This window comes from Mustela putorius, unplaced genomic scaffold (assembly GCF_011764305.1).
Source record: "Mustela putorius furo isolate JIRA1106 unplaced genomic scaffold, ASM1176430v1.1 tig00000382_pilon_pilon_pilon, whole genome shotgun sequence".
NCBI classification, from domain to species: domain Eukaryota; kingdom Metazoa; phylum Chordata; class Mammalia; order Carnivora; family Mustelidae; genus Mustela; species Mustela putorius.
Window position 1 is genome coordinate 3,897,040 of NW_025421367.1, and position 18,829 is coordinate 3,915,868.

An 18,829-nucleotide genomic window follows, 5' to 3' on the forward strand; every position below is an offset into this window, starting at 1 on the left:
GGTTAAACTTCTGACTCTTGAATTCAGCTCAGGTCGTGATCTCAGGGTCAGGAGATCGAGCCCTGCATGTGACTCTGAGCCGGGCATGGACCCTGTTTAGGATTCTCTCTCTCCCCCTCTCCCTCTGCCCTTCCCCCACCCCATCTCCCTCTCTAAAATAAACAAATGAATAAATAAAACTATAAAGGATCAGTTCTGAGGTTAACTTTTAATTTTTCTCCTCTTTGGGCATAGTTTTAATGTCTTTGTAAACATGATACATACTTTTTGAAAATTCCGATACATAAAAAAATACAAGTAAGTAGGAAAGGTTCTTTTTGAGTTTCCTTGAAACCCTCTATCCAGCGCAGACTACTCAATGTTTTGGTGAACTTTGTTCTAGACATCTCTCTGTATACTGTTTAAATGTCTGAATTTTATGTAAATGGTATATATTGCAATGGGGTCCCGAAGGCTGTAAGTCAGGTATTTAACTTCCCTCAGCAGTATGTTGTGGACATCATTTCCTGTCAGTAAATACAGAGTTTTACCATAAATTGTATTGATTACTTAGTCTGAACTGTTGTGTCTACTAGTGATCTTTTCCCCTGGCACAGCTGTCTTTTGTTTGTTTTGTTTTTTTTGTTTTGTTTTGGACACAAAGCTTAATTTAATAGAAATTTCGTTTGTAGTTCTTACATTCTCGATGTGAGCCAAGCTGGAACCCACAGCTCCACCCAGAAGTGGCCCAGTCCTGGGCTCAGGGGGAAAAAGGGATGTGGTGTGTGGGGGGTCAGAGTTCAGGGGTTAGGAGCCCTCTTCTTCCTCAGTGCCGGAGGCTGGGGATGCCACCCTCTTTTCCTGCCCCCACTCTGGGATCAGGAAGGAAAGCAGATGGAATCTTGGGCCTGGGGCTTCTCTTCCACATTTCCCTGCCCGCTCCCCCGCCCCCTGCCCCAGGTTGGAGGGGAACTAAGGGATCTGGGGAGAGAAGGGGACAGAGGAGGGCAGAGATCTAGTGCCACATCCTAATGGCACACATTTTCACGTTTTGGTACCATCTCCTTCAGGTAGATTGGATTGGATTGAAATGAATTTTTTTTAATTTAATTTATTTGTGAGAGAGAGAGAGAACACAGATGGGGGGAGGGGCAGAGAGAGAAGGAGACTCTTCATTGGGCAGGGAGCCTGGCATGGGGCTCCATCCCAGGACCCTGAGGTCATTCCTGTGCTGAAGACAGACGCTCAACCGACTGAGCCTCCCAGGCACCCCTCCTTCGGGTAGATTTTAGAAGTGGGGTTACTGGGTCAGAGGGTAATACGAATTTTAATATTCCTTTCTACTGCCCAGCTGCCTGGGGAGTGCTGCACCGTGTACCACGGTGCGGGGAGAGCACCTCCACTTCCTCCTTCCTCACTGGTCTGCCTTCTGCAGATGTTCTGCCCTTGCCCTCTGTGAAGGATCGTCTTTGTTTCCTGATGACCTAGTAGCTAGAGTCAGGTGTTTTCTTTGGTTTTTCGGTAGTTTGACTTCTTTTGTGAATTGCCTGTTTCATGGCCTCTGCTCATCTTTTCTACTGAGCTATCGAGTTTTGAAACTGGTATCTAGGAGTTTGTTGTACATTCAAGGTGCCCTTTTGTATGTCATACATGTTGCATATATTTTTCCCCAGCTGGCTATTTGCCGTTAAACTTATTTTTATTTAGTTTTACATTAAAACTTCTCAGGTTTGTTTTTTTTTTCCTCATGGTCTTTAGGTTCTACGAGGTGTTTATAAAGGTCTTCCTCTCCCCAAGCTTAGGAAATTATCCACCTATGTCTTTTTTCTAGTACTTTTATGGTTGTACTGTCACATTTAGACCTTTGCTCCACCCACATTTACTTTAAGAAATAAGGTCATGGTCCTGCTTGTTTTTCCCAAATAGTTAATAAGTTATTTTGCACTATTTATTAAATACCATATCATTTATTTCAGTGCTTTGAAATACCATCTTTAGAATAAACCTGCATATTTACTTGGATCTACTTTTAGATTATCTATTGTGCTAACATTCGATTTTTTTTTAAAAGATTTTATTTATTTATTTGACAGACAATGAGAAAGGGAACACAAGCAGGGGGAGTGGGAGAGGGAGAAGCAGGCTTCCCGCTGAGCAAGGAGCCTAATGTGGGGCCCAATCCCAGGACCCCCGGGATCATGACCTGAGCTGAAGGCAGATACTTAACAACTGAGCCACCCAGGCACCCTAAGATTCCTTTTTTAAATTTTATTTTGCCTTCTCACATTTTTCTCCTCTTTCCCCCCATTCATCTACCTTTAATGGAAATATATTTTAAGTTAATGAAAAATATTCATTGTGGCACTTAGGGAAAATAGCAGGTTCTATTTAAAAACACCTTAACCTAAATATGTCTACCCACAGGTAGAGTAGAAGGTCAACATCAGGTGGAAATTTGGTAGCTGTCCAAAGATCTCACGCCCCCTGAAGAATCTATCAAATTGTCCAAGAGCCCATCTTTAAAAATGTATTTATTTTAGCGAGAAAGCATATAGGGAGAGGAGCACTGGAAGGAGGGAGAAACCCAAGTAGACTCCAGGCTGAGAGTGGAGCCCAGTGCAGGGCTTGAGCCCATCACCCTGAGATCACAACCTGAGCCGAAGCCAAGAGTTGGACACCCAAGCGACTGTGCCACCCAGGTGCCCCCAAGAGCCTATTTTTAAGATACAATTTTGTTAGAAAACGAATGTGAGCATATTTACTTCAGAAGGCCAGTGTTTTAATTCATCTGTATTAATCAAGTAAACCCTCATGGGACCCTGAAGAGAGAATATAAAGGACAAATTAATTCGGGGGCCTGAGGAGTAGAGCTGACCAGGAGGAGTAGAAAGAAGATAAAACTTCACTAACCTGTCAGACAGGTACTAGATGATCTCCCTTATGTGTGGACTCTAAAAAAGCTGGACTCCTAAAAACAGAGTAGAACAGTAGTTACCAGAGGCTAGGATGGGAGCACCGGGGGGTGGGGCCGTGGGTGGGAGCACTAGGGAGCTAATCATTTCAGAGCAAAAACTTGCAACCAGTAGATGAATAACTCCTGGAGTTTCAGTGTGCAGCATAGTGATTGTAGACAGCAATACTGTATTATAAACATCAAAGTTGCTAAGAGGCTAGATCTTAATTGTTCCCATGACCCTCCCACACAATCAATCATGTGGTAGGGGTGTTAGCTAATTCCATGGTAATCATATTGCAATATATAAGGTATCAAATCGACACATCATACACCTTAAAGTTATATGTGTTATATGATATGTTGATTAGCTCTCAATAAAAATAAATAACATTTTTTTTTAAAGAGTCCATTATAATTAAAAGGAAGGGTGAAAGGAAGAGGTGAGTTCCATCCTCAAGGATAAGATTTGCCAGTTTCCTCCATTAGTTTCAGGAGGAAAACCCTCATGGGGCCCTGATATAATATATTTGGGTCAGTTTTTTTCACCCAGGCTGTTTTTTGGCAGTTAAAAACAGACACCCACCACGGGATGCCTGGGTGGCTCAGTTGGTTAAGCAGCTGCCTTTGGCTCAGGTCATGATCCCAGAGTCCTGGGATCGAGTCCCACTCCTTGCTCAGCGGGGAGCCTGCTTCTCCCTCTGCCTCTGTCTGCCTGTGCTCGCTCTCTCCCCTCTGTCTCTCTGATAAATAAATTAAAAAAAAAAAAAAGAGACACCATATTTATAAAAATTGTATTTGAGTTTTTTAACCTTGCTCCCAGGACAGGGTTGCCCAAACTAACCTACCTTGTGGGCAAGAGTGCCCTCTTCTGGCAAAGCTGTACTCGTGACAATTAAAAAATAATAGGGACCCCTGCTGTGTATATATGTAGATGGGCATATGTATCTTTGCTCACTTTTCTAACCATTTTGTTACCTTTTTTTTTTTTTTTTTTTTTTTTTTTTTTATTTATTTGAAATTGCAAAGAGTAGGAAGCAGAGAGAACTTACTTTTGATGCGGAGATGCGGGGCTCGATCCCAGGACCCTGAGATAGATTGAGCCGAAGGCAGCCTTAACCCACTCAGGATGCAAAGAGTAGGAACGAACTTGCTTTTGATAGATTTATTAGATTGCCCTTCAGGATTCTCCTGAGTACTTTATACCCCATTCCCCTTACCTTTGCCAGCTTTGAATATTAGCACAAGTTTTTTTTTATTTTTTTTAAAGATTTTATTTATTTATTTGAGAGAGAGAGAAAAAGAGAGCAAAAGCAGGGGGAGGGACAGAGGGAGAGGAAGAAGCAGGCTCGTCACTGAACAGGGAGCCCAATGTGGGGCTCCATCCCAGGACCCGGGGATCATGACCTGAGCCGAAGGCAAATGCCTAACCAACTGAGCCACCCAGACCCCAACACATGTTTAATCTCTGTCAATATGATTAATAAAAAAGTACTTCTGTGTTATATTAATATATTTTTAAAAGATTTTATTTATTTATTTGACAGACAGAGATCACAAGTAGGCAGAGTGGCAGACAGAGAGGCAGAGGGGAAGCTGGCTCCCTGCTGAGCAGAGAGCTTGATGCAGGGCTTGATCCCAGGACCCTGACATCATGACCTGAGCCAAAGGCAGAGGCTTAACCCACTGAGCCACCCAGGTGCCCTGTGTTATATTAATATTCTTTGATTATCAGAAAAGCTGATGGTCATCTTTTCATATTTAATAAGTCCTGTCATTTTCTTTACTCCACTCTGCTTAATCAAATCAAGCTGCAGCATACAAGCACTTACGAAATCATCTTAAGGAAATTCCCTGTGTTCCTAGTTTGTTGAGTGCTTTTTTTTCTCCCCCATGAAAGCATGTTGGATTGTGTCACATGCTTTCTCTGTGCCTATTGAGATGATCATGTGGGACTTTTCATATGATATATTATAATGATTGATTTTTATATGGTGAACCACCTAGCGTTCTTGGAGTTTTTTGTGTGTTCTTTTTATTTATTTATTTTATTTGAGAGAGAGAGAGAGAGAGGAGCTGAGGGGAAGGCCAGAGGGAGAGAGAATCTCAAACAGACTCCTCACCAAGCCTGATGCAGGGCTCAATTTCACGACCCCGAGATCATGAGCTCAGTTGAAACCAAGAATTGGACGCTTAACCAACCAAGCCACCCAGATGCCCCCACCTTGCATTCTTGCAATAAATCTCATTTGGCTATGGTATATAATGCTCTTTTTTTTTTTTTAAGATTTTATTTACTTATTTGAGAGAGAGTGAGAGAGAACACAAGCAAAGAGTGTCAGAGGGAAAAAGAGAAGCAGACTCCCTGCTGAGCAGAGAGCCTGACATGGGGCTTGATCAGGGCCTCCAGAATTATGACCTGAGCTTAAGGCAGATGCTTAACCAACTGAACCACCCAGCAACCTTTATAATCCTTTTACTATGATGCTGCATTTGGTTTGATGCTGGATTTTGTTGAGGGTATTTGTATCTGTACTCATAAGAGATATTGTTATTTAGTTTTCTAGTGATACCTTAGTCTGGCTTTAGTTAAAGGGTAATTCTGGCTTATAACTTTAAGAAGGACTGGTGTTAATTCTTTAAACATTGAGTAGAGTTTCTCATGAAGCCATTTGGTCCTGGGCTTTTCTTTGCCGGTGGGGGTTTGTGGGTTTTTGTTGTTGTTGTTGTTGTTTTGGTTACTGATTCAATCTGTTATTAAAGGTTACTCAGATTTTATATTTTTTCCTGAATTAGTTTTAGTACTTTCTGTGTTTCTAGGAATTTGTACAACTTCTTGTAGATTATCTGATTGTTGGTATACGGTTGTTCATAGTATTCTCTTATAACCCCTTTTATGTCTGTAAGGTAGGCAATAATGTCCTCATTTTCATAATAATCTGTCTTCTCTCTTGGTCGGTCTAGCTAAAAGTTTGTTAATTTTGTTGATCTTTTCGCAGAGCCAACTTTTGGTTTCATTTATTTTTTCTACTATAATCTATTCTTCATGTCATTTATCCCTCCTCTAATCATGATTTCTTTCATTTTGCTTGCTTTATATTTAGTTCTTTTTTTTTAGTTTATTAAGGTGAGAAGTTAGGTTATGGATTTGAGATCTCGGGTTTTTTTAAATGTAGAAACTTATAGCTATAAATATCCCTCTGAGCACTGGTTTTGCTGCATTGCATAAATTTTGATATATTGTATTCTTTCACTCATCTCAAACTATTTCCTAATTTTCTGTGATTTCCTTCTTGTCCCACTGGTTAATTTCCACATATTCGTGAATTTTCCAGTTTTCCTTCTGTTACTGATTCCCGATTTTATTCTGTTGTGGTTGGAGAACATATTTTGTATGATTTTGGTCTTTTTAAAAATTTCACAAGAATTGTTTTGTGGTTTCACGTACAGTCTGTCCTGGATGATGTTCTGTGTGGCATTAAGAAGAATGTTTTTGGATGGAGCATTCTCTAGATGCTGGGAGGTCCGGTTGGCTTACACTATTGTTCAAGTTCTCTGTTTCTTTGCTAATATGTCTAGTTGCTCAAGTCATTGTTGAAAGTAAGATTAATGTCTCCAGTTCTTATTTTATTTTATTATTTTCAGTGTTCCAGAATTCATTGTTTATGCACCACACCCAGTGCTCCATGCAATACATGCCCTCCATAATAGCCACTACCAGGCTCACCCAACCCTCCATCCCTCTCCCCTCCAAAACCCTCAATTTGTTTCTCAGAGTCCACAGTCTCTCCTGCTTCGTCTCCTCTTCCAGTTTCCCCCAACTCCCTTCTCTCCTTCTCCACATGTCCTCCGTGTTATTCCTTATGCTCCACAAGTAAGCAAAACCATATGATTCCAGTTCTTATTTTTAAACCGTGTTTTCCCTCAATTCTGTCAATTTTTGCTTCATGTATTTTGGAGCTTGGTTATGTATATGAACAATTTTTAATTAAATATTCTTTCCCCACATAAGTTCTCTCCCTCTATTCCCAACAGTGTAGCATAATCTGAATTTTTTAGATTTTTTGACAGCCAAGAATTTTTGTTCAACATCTTTTTAAAAACATCTACTCTCCTACATGAAATATACATAAAATTTTTAAGAGTTTAATTTTCGTCTGTGCTACACAAAGATAATAGTTTTTGTTGCCAAGTACCATACAAAAGAAAATGTTATGTAAGAAGGTGACAACATTTGTATAGTATGATTGTGTACGGTGCTTCCATGCACATGAGCAGTGGCCTGCTGAAGCCAGCTTATGTTTTTCAGCGACACCGCACTGAGAGCTTGAAATCCACCCTGGTGAGAGTCTTTACACCATAGAAAGGAAATGCTACAAAAAGGGGAACTCTGGCCCTAGAGAGCCAGTTGCAAAACATTTACTAGCATATCACTGCATTAACCCCATTTTCAGATTAGATACAAAAACCAAAGCCTCCAAACGTTGAAGAGTAGAAATACCTTCCCCAAACTTACTCAACCACTTAAGTGGTAGCTAGATAATCAAACATAGTCCTTCTACCTGAAAATACTCTTTGTCCCTAAGCATCCCTATACCCCCACATGCATTCTCCTTCCCTACACCAACAGAGAGGCCTAGAGTATTTGGGGACAGTTTCTACAAAATCCATCATGGGCATTTATTTAATAGGATTTGCAACTCTTACTACTATTAGACTCTTACTACTTACTACTATTAGATTCTTACTACTATCAGGGAAAAATAATTTTCCAGGTACTGATATTTTAATGATTAAGATTTTATTCTGCCAAGATAGTATTTTCTGAAAGTCTTTTCTTTTTGGCCTTTTAAAAATCATGGTATTGGCCAGCCATTAAATTCAATGAAAATTTCTTTGACAGAGGCTGAGACTTTGAGTAAAGCGATCAAGTACACTAAGAAAAGTTTAGTCAGTGCAACACCATTTGACCGGGAGGTTCACAAGGCCACAGTGTGAGTGGGGAAGTATGCTGTACTGCGCACACAGGTGTCTGTGCGTTTTCATGGAGCGTGGGAATAGTGAAGTCTGGTAGCAGTATGCTAAGAAGTGAATTTCCTCCTGAACACTTGAAGGCACAAGCATCTTTCAGTTTCTGAGTTCATTTTTGTTGGCGCTCTGCTTATACCACAGGCCAAAGGAGGGCTTAGTCTTCTTCAGGCTTCGATTGCCTTTCATTTTTACCTCCTCTGGACCAAAAGCTGTCATCTTTGTTATTACATTTTCTCTTCTGTTGCATCTCCACATTTTTCCTATGTAATACTTCAGGATCCAGGAGGAGCACAGTATTTTCATAAATGACTGCCCTATGCTGAGAATGAAAGGTCATACCATAGATATTTTAAACTCTGCTCTCCTTCATATATTCAATTATCGTGCTCACTTTTTAATTTAAATTCAATTAGCCAACATATAGCAGATCCTTAGTTTTTGGTATAGTGTTCAGTGATTCATCAGTTGTGTATAACACCCAGTGACCATTACATCACGTGCCCTCCTTAGTGCCCATCACCCAGTTACCCCATCCCCCCCACCTACCTCCTCCACAGCAACCTTCAGTTTGTTCCTGGAGTCAAGAGTCAGTCTCTCACGGTTTGGCTCCCTCTCTGTTTTCTTCCCATTCAGTTTTCCCTCTCTTCCTTTATGATCCTCTGCACTGTTTCTTATCCACTTAGGAATACTTAGGAAGTATTGTACTTTTAAGTACAATACTGTAGAATTTTATATATATATACATATATATATATATGTGTGTGTATATATATGTAAGTATGTACATCACCCACTAATACTATATAGTACTTCTCAACTGTCCTAATCTTACTTCACTGCATATTTTTTCTTTCCAAATGAACTATTCTCTATTTGTTCCTAACGAATCTCATCCAGTTCTTTTTGTCTCACTTCTCTTAACTAGTCACACACCTTTAAAAATCTGCCTCCCCAGAATGTTACTCAAATAGTTTGGTGATGTTGGCAGATTTCATGAGTGTAATTAATTATATATCTTTTTTTCTAAGTCACCACCAAAATTTTAAAAACTGAGGGCCAATTCTTGCATAACACCATCCTAAGTGCACATGATCTAACATGCAGATGGCAAAGGCCACCTTTTGGAGACCTCCTGCTACTCCATAGTTAGTATGCCAGCGTGATTATACAGTGAGGATGCAATACGGAACTAAGTAATAAGGCTGAAAACTAAATCAAGGCTTAGTAAATATAAGGGCTCCCTATGGAGATGGAGGACCTAGAGCTGGGCACATTTTTCATTTTGTTTTTAAAAATATATTTATTTTATTTTTAATTTAGATTCAGTTAATTAACATATATTATTTGTGTCAGGGGTACAGGTCTGTGATTTATCAGTCTTATATAATATCCAGTGCTCATTACAATACATGCCTTCCCCAGTGTCTATCACCCATTTAACCCATCCCTCCACCCCTCTCCCCTCCAGCAACCCTCAGTTTGTTTCCTAAGATTAAGAGTCCCTTATGGTTTGTCTCCCTCTCTGTTTTCATCTTGTTTCATTTTTCCCTCTCTTCCCCTATGATCCTCTGCCTAAATTTCCTAAATTCCACTTTCCTAAATTCCACATATCAGTGAGGTCATGTAATTGTCTTTCTCTGATTGACTTGTTTTGCTTAGTGTAATACACTCTACTTCCATCCATGTTGTTGCAAATGGCAAAGCTTCATTTTTTATGGCCTCATAATATTCTGTTGTGTATATATACCACATCTTCTTTATCCATTCATCTGTTGATAGACATCTTGGCTCTTGCAAATGGCAAGACTTCATTTTTTGTGGCTGCATAATATTCCATTTTGTATATATACCACATCTTCTTTATCCATTCATCTGTTGATGGACATCAAACTATAGACATCATAGTTTGGCTATTGTGGACATTGCTGCTATGAACATTGGGGTGCAGGTGTCCCTTTGGATCACTACATTTGTATTTTGGGGGTAAATATCCAGTAGTGCAAATGCTGGGTTGTAGGGTAGCTCTCTTTTCAACTTTTTGAGGACCCTTCATGCTGTTTTCCAGAGTGGCTGCACCAGCTTGCATTCCCACCAACAGGGTAGTAAGATTCTCCTGTCTCCACATCCTTGCCAGCATCTGTCGTTTCCTGACTTGTTAATTTTAGCCATTCTGAATGGTGTGAGGTGGTATCTCATTGTGGTTTTGATTTGTATTTCCCTGAGGATGAGTGATGTTGAGCACTTCTTCATGTGTCTGTTGGCCATCTGGATGTCATCTTTGCAAAATGTCTGTTCTATCTTCTGCCCACTTCTTGATTGGATTATTTATTCTTTGGGCTTTCAGTTTGATAATTCTTTATAGATTTTGGATACTAGAAGCCAGGCACATTTTTATATTTTAATTTTCTCTGACACTTTAGAAATTGTTTGCTGATGAGTCTTGGTATATAATAAAACTTGTATAATGATATCTGGCTTTTTCCCCAATATTTCTAAAGATTCATTTTAAGATTTCATTTATTTATTTGAGAGAGGGAGAGAGAAAGAGAGCACATGCAGGAGGAGAGAGAGAAGAAGAGGGAGAAGCAGACTTCCTGCTGAGCAGGGAGCCCACCGAGGTCGAGCTCCCTCCCAGGACTCTGGGACCATGACCTGAGCTGAAGGCGCAGACACCTGATTGACTGAGCTACCCGGGTGCTCCAAAACTTCTAAAGATTTAGAAGTGAATTTGTCAGTCCTAATCCAGTTCAGTTATTTTTGACTCCTGGTTTCTTACGTAATTCTAATTTGCAAAATAGGAACTGTAGTCTCTCCGTCACAGGTTGTTGCAAACTTCAGTGAGAGGACCTATGGAGCGTGTTTAGCACAGTGCATAGTACATGATAAGCACCAAATAAGTGGATGTTGTTAATATTCATGCTAAAGCAGCTACTATTTTTGAGCACTTCTAACGGGCCAGATGCTACAAGGCTGTTACATTATGATTCCTTTGGTAATTTAACTTCTTTGTTTAGCACCTAACTAAAGTAGGTGCTTCTGTGAAATGTTTTTTTGCTGACGACTGCTTCTGATTTCAGTTTGGGACCCACCCTGGAACCTGAGGAAGTGGTAGACAGGCTGATGAATGGGATCCTGACTGAGGAGAAAATGATTTTTATTCCATCTTCAATAAGCTTTTTAACAGTGGTGGAAAAGTAAGTGACATTTACAGTTATCACCATTAGAAGATTTATGTATTACATATTTGTATTTAGATTTAAACCAGACATTTGATAAAGTACAATTAAATGGAGTTAAGTTTTTTTTAAAAAGTTAAGTTTCAATGTCTATCAGTTGTTTTTTCTTAAAGATTTTTATTTGTCAAAGAGAGAAAGAGAGCACAAGCAGGGGGAGCAAAAGGAGAAATAGACTCCCCTCTGACCAGAGAGCCTGGTGTGGGACTCAGTACCAGCACCCTGGGATCTTGACCTGAGCCAAAGGCAGGCACTTAACCAGCTGGGCCACCCAGGCATCCCAATCCACATCAGTTTCTAAAACCACGTTTGTTAATCCTTAAAGCAGCGTTTGTATAGCAGTTGAGTAAATGAACTCAATAATTTCCACAAGTTTTTAAGTTTTCTTTCTAGAGAATGAAAGGTGTATATTTCTGAAAGTCTTGTCTCTTGGATGAATGACTATAGAGAAGTATAGTTTTTCAGCATTATTACATGATGGAATCCTAGAACAACAATATTAGAAGAGACCATAGTTAGGTTTTAGGTATTCATCTAAATACACAAAGATAATCATCAAGCTCTTATTTTGTGCAAAGTCACACTGAGGGATAGGAATTGTTAAATACATTTTATAATTTTAAAGATCCTTGAGCTTTACTACTTGCATGGACCAGTGGCATCAGCATCACCTGGGGGTTTGTTAGAAAAACAGAATCTCTGGATATCCTGAGTCAGAGTTTGCATTCCTGTAGGATCCACAGCTGATTTGAATGCATATTCAAATTTGAGAAGCATTTCTTTAGGGCAGTAGTGCTCAGCTTTGGTCATGTTGGAATTCGCTTGGGAGTTTCCAAAATACTAAGGCCTGGGAGCTGCTCCCCACGACTGATGTAATTGACCTGGATTGTGGGCTGGTCTCTGAGAGATACAACTTTCCAAGTGATTCTGACGTACAGCCAAGATTGGAACGTACTGGCTTAACTTACCTTCCTGATAGCACATTGCCTCATTACTCACATGGGAACACTGTGTAGCAGTGAGGCTGGTCCAGGTCATGAGGGGAATGTGAAGAGGTGACTTAGGTTAGAAGAGGGAAGGAAGGAAAGAAGGAAACCAGCCAGCCAGCTTCTTGTTCTCTGTTCCTACAGTTGGGCTTCTGCAACATAGTGGGATATCAGGATCGCTTGGGAAAATAATTTTTTTTTGAAGATTTTATTTATTTATTTGAGAGACAGTGAGAGAGATAGGGGGAGAGAGCACAGGCAGGGAGGAGAGGGAGAAGTAGGTTCCACGTGAGCAGGGAGCTCGACATGGGGCTCGATCTCCTGACCCTGAGATCATGACCTGAGCCGAAGGTAGTCACTTAACTGACTTGAGCCACCTAGGCACCCTGGGAAGATAATTTTTAAAAATAGATGCTTTGGATCTGACCTCTAAAGGATTTAATATAGGATATTTTGGTTGGGACCCAGACATCTGTATTTTAACAGGCAACTGTCACAGGCAGTTGGTTCAAGATTGTACTTTGAGAATGACTTGACCTCGGAACTGAAAAAATTTCAAGAGATCAAAAGCATACATGACACATGTCGGGCTTTTTAGCCCCTTCTGCAAGGAGCTATAGTTGTACATCCCTTAGAAGTTTAGGTGGTAAAACTCAAGGATCTCCTGGGAATAACCAGGTTAAAACCTGTGATGTATTTAGCATTATTTTTGTTACATTTCGTAAGTAAGCACTCAGTGACTATAGTCCTTTAGAATGTAAGTCTATGAGGGAAGGAAGTTCACCTGTTTTCATCACTGTGTGTAACCCCTATACTTTGAAGAGCTGATGGACATATGGAGGGGGCACCAAAATGTTTGTTGATTTAATAAATTAATTCTATTTCCTAGACCATTACTATAGAGACTCAAATATTGTGCTTTGGAGTTAGAGGAAGCTGTGTTTATGACTTGTTCACCACATGAACACAAAATGAGTTGTTTAACTTCCGTTTTTTTTTTTAAGGTTTTATTTATTTGTCAGAGAGAGAGTGTGTGTGTGCACAGGCATGAGTGGGGGAGGGGCAGAGGAAGAACCAGGCTCCATGCTGAGCAGAGCCCAATGTGGGACTCAATCCCAGGATTATGACCTGGGATTATGACCTCAGCCAAAGGCAGACTCTTAACCAAGTGAGCCACCTAGGCATCCCAAATTGTTGAACTTCTTAGAAGCTCATTGTCTTCATCTGCCACATGGAGATAGTAAGACATTATAGGATCGTGAGAAATAAATAAAATGATGCATTTAAAGTATTTAGTATATTGTAAATACTCAGTAAATGTTATATACAGCTATTATTATTATAATTAACACTGTTATTAGCATTGCCCTGATTTTTCTCTGACTGAATCAAACTTTGGTGCTCAGTTGCCAGGCCTTTTTCAATGCCATCTGGTCAGATGTCTGTATATTCAGCTGATCCTGTACAGCATGGCTTTGAAATGCAGGGGTCCAGAGATGGATTTTTTGTTGTTGTTACAGCACAGTATTGTAAATGTATTTTCTCTTCCTTATGGTTTTCTTAGTAACATTTTCTTTAGTTTACTTTATTGTAAGAATATAGTATAAGGAAGGGGGAAGATAATATAATATAGTGTATAATACATATAACATGTAAATGTGTTATTAACTGTTTAGCTTCTCAATAAGGCTTCCTTCTGGTCAACAGTAGGCTTTTAGTAGTTAAGTTTTTGGAGTATCAAAGCACATGTGTGTTGTGCAAGGTCAACTATAGTTATGGCGACTTACATATTCTGTTTAGATTCTCTCAGTCTTACTGGAATGGGATGAATTCCTCAATATTCTTAAGTACTGGCATATCTCATTCTATTGCCCTCCATCTCACTGTACTCTCAGATACTGTGTTTTTACAAACCGAAGGTTCGTGGTAACCCTGTATCAAGCAACTCTACCAGTGTCATTTTTCCAACACCATTTGCTGACTTCCTGTCTCTGTCACATTTTGATAACTCCTGAACTATTTCACACTTTTTCACAACTATATTTACAGTGATCTGTAATCAGTGATTACAGATCACTGAAAGCTCAGATGATGGTTAGCATGCTTTAGCAATAAAGTATTTTTTAATTAAGGTCTATAGACTTTTTTAGACATAATGCTATTGCATACTTAATAGACTATACTATAGTGTAAACATAATTTTTATATGTACTGGGAAACCAAAAAATTCATTTGACCTGCTTTATTGTAATATTTGCTTTATTGCAGTAGTTTGGCCCCAAACCTGCAGTATAGGGTGGGAAGGGGAAAAAATTAGACCTACTATATGTCCGTCATAAACAAAAAAAATGTTTAAAGCATTTTAGATTAACACATTGATTCTTCACAAGAACACTGTAGAGCAGGCGTTAATTTTTCCATTTTCCCATGGGAAATTTAAACTCACAAGTTAAATAACTTGTTCAGCATTATGCTCAAAACCAAGTGCTTTATCTGCATTTTCATTTAGTAGTTCTCCCTCAGTCTCTCAGTGGAACATTTTAATAATATTTTGAATTATAAAGTATAAAATTAGTTCTGTTCTCACGTCCTTTACAACATCATGTTTCTTATTTTAAAAGACTTTAGCCTCTCAATTCCTCAGTTCTAGGCACCTCCTCTCTCAGATCTTCTGAGAAACACAGGTGTGTATCTGTTTCAAAAATTAAGTATTTCAAGTCACTGCTACCCTAAAGGAGTTGAAGCCTCCTTCCTTTTCTTTTTGAAAAAGAAATGGATTTAGGGATGCCTAGGTGATTCAGTCAGTTAAACCACTGCCTTCGGCTCAGGTCATGATCCCAGGGTCATAGGATCAAGTTCCACATCAGGCACCTTGCTCAGGCAGAGCCTGCTTCTCTCTCTGCCTCTGCCTGCCACTCTGCCTGCTTGTGCTCTCTCTCTTTACGACAAATAGATAGATAAATAAAATCTTAAAAAAAAAGAAAAAGAAAGAAATGGATTGAATTGGAAAGATCTTAGAGGAGTGACTCAGAGTTAAAACTCCTAATCTTAAAACTAATCTTATTTAATATAATACATGGTAAAGGATATACCCAAACTATAGATTACAGATATGTACTATCTCTGTGGGTTGAGAAATTACTGATAACAGACCCTGCTGTGAATGTGGTAATGTCTTCCTTCTCAGTCTTAGGTTAGCTATCATGCAGCACTTAAATCTGTGAGAAAATAGTAGTGAAGGGGAGCAAGAGACAAATCATGCCTTTGGTGTTTAGACAAGGCTTATAGGAGTCCTCATCTGAGGCTCTCCAGAGACCATAGGATGGAAAGCTCCATCCTACAGGCATTTCCATAGTGGATAGATGAGAAAACAGCGCTGTAATGGGGAGACTTTACAAATACCCATTGTTAAGTGGGGACTAGGGCAATAAGACTGAAGTCGGGTTTTTTTTAAGAAATATCCAAAAAACTTCCTTATTCTTAAAGAGAGAAAGAAAGAAAGAAGAAAGAGAAAGGAAGAAAGAGAGTCCAACAAATAGTTTCCTTTTTTTTTCCTTTTTTTTTTTGTTTGACAGAGAGGAAGATCACAAGTAGGCAGAGAGGCAGGCAGTGGCAGGGGAGGGAGGAAGCAGACAGTTGGTGGGGGGGGGGGGCAGGCTCCCCGCTAAGCAGGGAGCCCGATGCGGGGCTTGATCCTAGGACCCTGAGATCATGACCTGAGCTGAAGGCAGAGGCTTAACCCACTGAGCCACCCAGGTGCCCCAAAATAGTTTCCATCTTATACGTGCCTATTCCTCCTTCCTCTGTTTGTATGTGATTATAGTCCAGTATCTGATTTATACATGACATGTAGCTGCCTCATATATAGAATGTAACTAAAGTTCTTTTTCTTATACAAAAAAATGATGATACATGATAAATGTAAGTATTTTAAAAGAAGAGATATTTTACAAATGCACTTAATGTTAATTTCCTAATTATTTTCATGTACTCCCTTTTTTTTTTCCCCTTTTTTTAGGATCCTTCCGGAGCGTTTCCTGGCATATTTAAAACGAAAGATCAATGTTAGGTTTGATGCAGTTATTGGATATAAAACTAAAGGACAGTAAGTCCTACACTGACTACATTCCACATTTAGTTGATGTAAATACGTATCTTCAAAAATACCAGCTTTCCAAAACATCATTATATTTAAGTAGCATAACTTAAATTCTTTTTCATACATTAGCTAAAAATAAATAGAACTGACTTACAAGGGTTAAGTTGATTTGATCTAATACTAATCAGAACTTAAACGAATGCTTAGACTTCTGCTTTTCCTAATTAACTTTTCTTCTTCATTATCATCTTTTGAGGCCCTGTAGGTCCTCATTTATTATCACTTGTCCTTAAGGTGAAAGCTGATTTCATATAATACAAAGAGGGGAGTATCTTAGGAATTGACCTTATAGAAAATGGAGAAAAGGAACAAAAATAATTTTATAATTTCTAAGATTTCGTGCCTTGTGAAGTCTTTGCAAAATTTGTACTATAAATGTATAAGATATATTTTTATTTCTAATTGTACTTAAATTTTATATAATTCACATTTCCTTTTCTAGTCTCCATAAAAACAAAAACTTCAGGCTCTCTAAATACAATGAAGGACTGTATCTACTGGCATTTCCCAGTGAGTTTCATGTGATGTAAGAAATGTCACTGAAACATTTCATCTTACACATTACCACTCTGTTTCCTGAAAGATGCCTGACATTCCAAAGCCAAACATTTCATCTCAAGGAAACTAGAGATCCACGCGTGTTGCAGGTATAAAAGCATCATTGGGATTTGAGGCAGAGAATTAGGAGAATGTACCCACGGTGGCAACAATAAACAGATTTAAACTTTTGTCTCCATCTTTTCATCTTGAACAGAACTTTCCCTAACCTTCAAGTGAAAGGAAAATGGATTATGTAATCAAAGGTCTTTGTTTTTAATACCCAGAAATTTCTCGGATATGATTGGTGCTCAGTGTGATGAGAATTTAAGATCTGACCTATAAATGGAAAAACTAAGCAGGCTTGCTGAATTTCTATTGAAGAAAAAATTTTCCAAGATGGTATTAGACACATACACAAATGAGAGAACTTTGGTCCTTGTGTCAGAAGGTCCATACTCAGAAAACATATAAATCAGAATACTCACCCTTGTGAAATAGAGTAAATGGGTCACATTAGGTACATAAACTTCAGGGTTAAAGATCTTAATTCTGTTTCTATACAGAAACATATTTATTTAATATTTAATATTTATTGATTTACCTCCAGGAATTCTGTGTAGCAGGTGAAGTTGAAGGCATTGTTGAAATTCCTGTAGGGAGCAGGAGCCCAGAAGAACCTTAGAGGTTGGAGCCCCAGCTCTGCCGACAGCTTAATGAATACTCTACAGGGTTCCGGGATTTGGGTTTAGGCTGTCAGCATGAAGGTCTCTTCATGAGACTTAGCATGAGACTCTAGGTCTCAAAACTTGTAACATATATTTTAAGTCTCAAGACTTGACTTAAGTCATCTCATCAGTGCCGCTGCGGATTAGAAGGATCATAGGATAATCTGCTTAGGAAGGTTATACCTGAGATTCTATAATGAGAGAATTTCACAGCAGGTATTCCTGCAATAAATTTCTCCCTACCTATCAGATTCCTTCTTGATACAGAGAATCCAAATGCAATTGCTGTCAGACTACATTCTACATTCAGTGGATATCTGAGTCAGGAATACCTGCCTTCAAAAACGTTGTTACATTTCTTTATTTTTAAGATTTTATTTACTTGACAAAGAGAGACACAACGAGAGAGGGACACAAGCAGGGGGAGGGGAGTGGGAGAGGGAGAAGCAGGCTTCTCACGGAGCAGAGAGCCCGATGCGGGACTCGATCCCAGGACTCTGGGATCATGACCCGAACTGAAGGCAGATGCTTAATGACTGAGCCACCCAGGTGCCCCAACACTGTTACATTTAAATAAAATAATTTGAGATTCTTCTCCACCCATGGGTTGTACTGTGGGAGCACTCTGTTAGAGAATTTGTGAATAACCCCAGAATTCATAGATTTGCCTCAACCCTGTCCTGTTAGCAGAGACTCACAGTAGAGGGCAGAGAGTCTCATAAAGTCCGCTTAGAAGTCATCTTTGTTCTTTTCATTAAGTGATTCCTGTCCAGCTTGCCAAGCAGAACAATGAAGTAAGCGAGGAGAACATCTTCAGCAAACACTTCAGGAAGATAACCAAGGCCCCAAATATACAGATAACTTTCCTCTTCTCACAGTAAACATGTTCAGCTCTTAACACACTTGTCTGAAATTAACACTTTGGTGGGGTCTGGCATTAACCATGACTAGAAGTAAGTATTATTTGGATAGTATGTTGACAGAGTGGGACTTGGTCCCTTTTAGGAACATTAACCACATGCTAGCACAGTTTGCCATTTAATTCTCCAGCAATTCTGTGTAGCAGGTGATGTTGAAGGCACTGTTGAAGTTCCCCCAGGGAGATTCTTCCCCAGAAAATCTTAGAGGCTGGAGCCCCAGCTCTGCTGAGAGGTTAATGAATGCTGTAGAGGTTCAGGGCTTTTATTCTCTGCCCTGCTTCCAAAAAAAAAGCTTGCTTGATT

General features: G+C 39.3%; 1 protein-coding gene across 1 annotated transcript in view; it reads left to right on the top strand.

Annotated features, from left to right (window-relative positions):
• Positions 1 to 17,069, top strand: part of HSD17B11 (hydroxysteroid 17-beta dehydrogenase 11) — a 38,106-nt gene extending 21,037 nt beyond the window's left edge. The window contains exons 6-7 of the mRNA XM_004756118.3: positions 11,041 to 11,157; positions 16,201 to 17,069. Of these exons, the coding sequence (XP_004756175.1) occupies positions 11,041 to 11,157; positions 16,201 to 16,291 (208 nt within the window). The 3' untranslated portion in view covers positions 16,292 to 17,069. The remainder of the gene's footprint in view (positions 1 to 11,040; positions 11,158 to 16,200) is intronic.
• Positions 17,070 to 18,829: the final 1,760 nt, after the last annotated feature.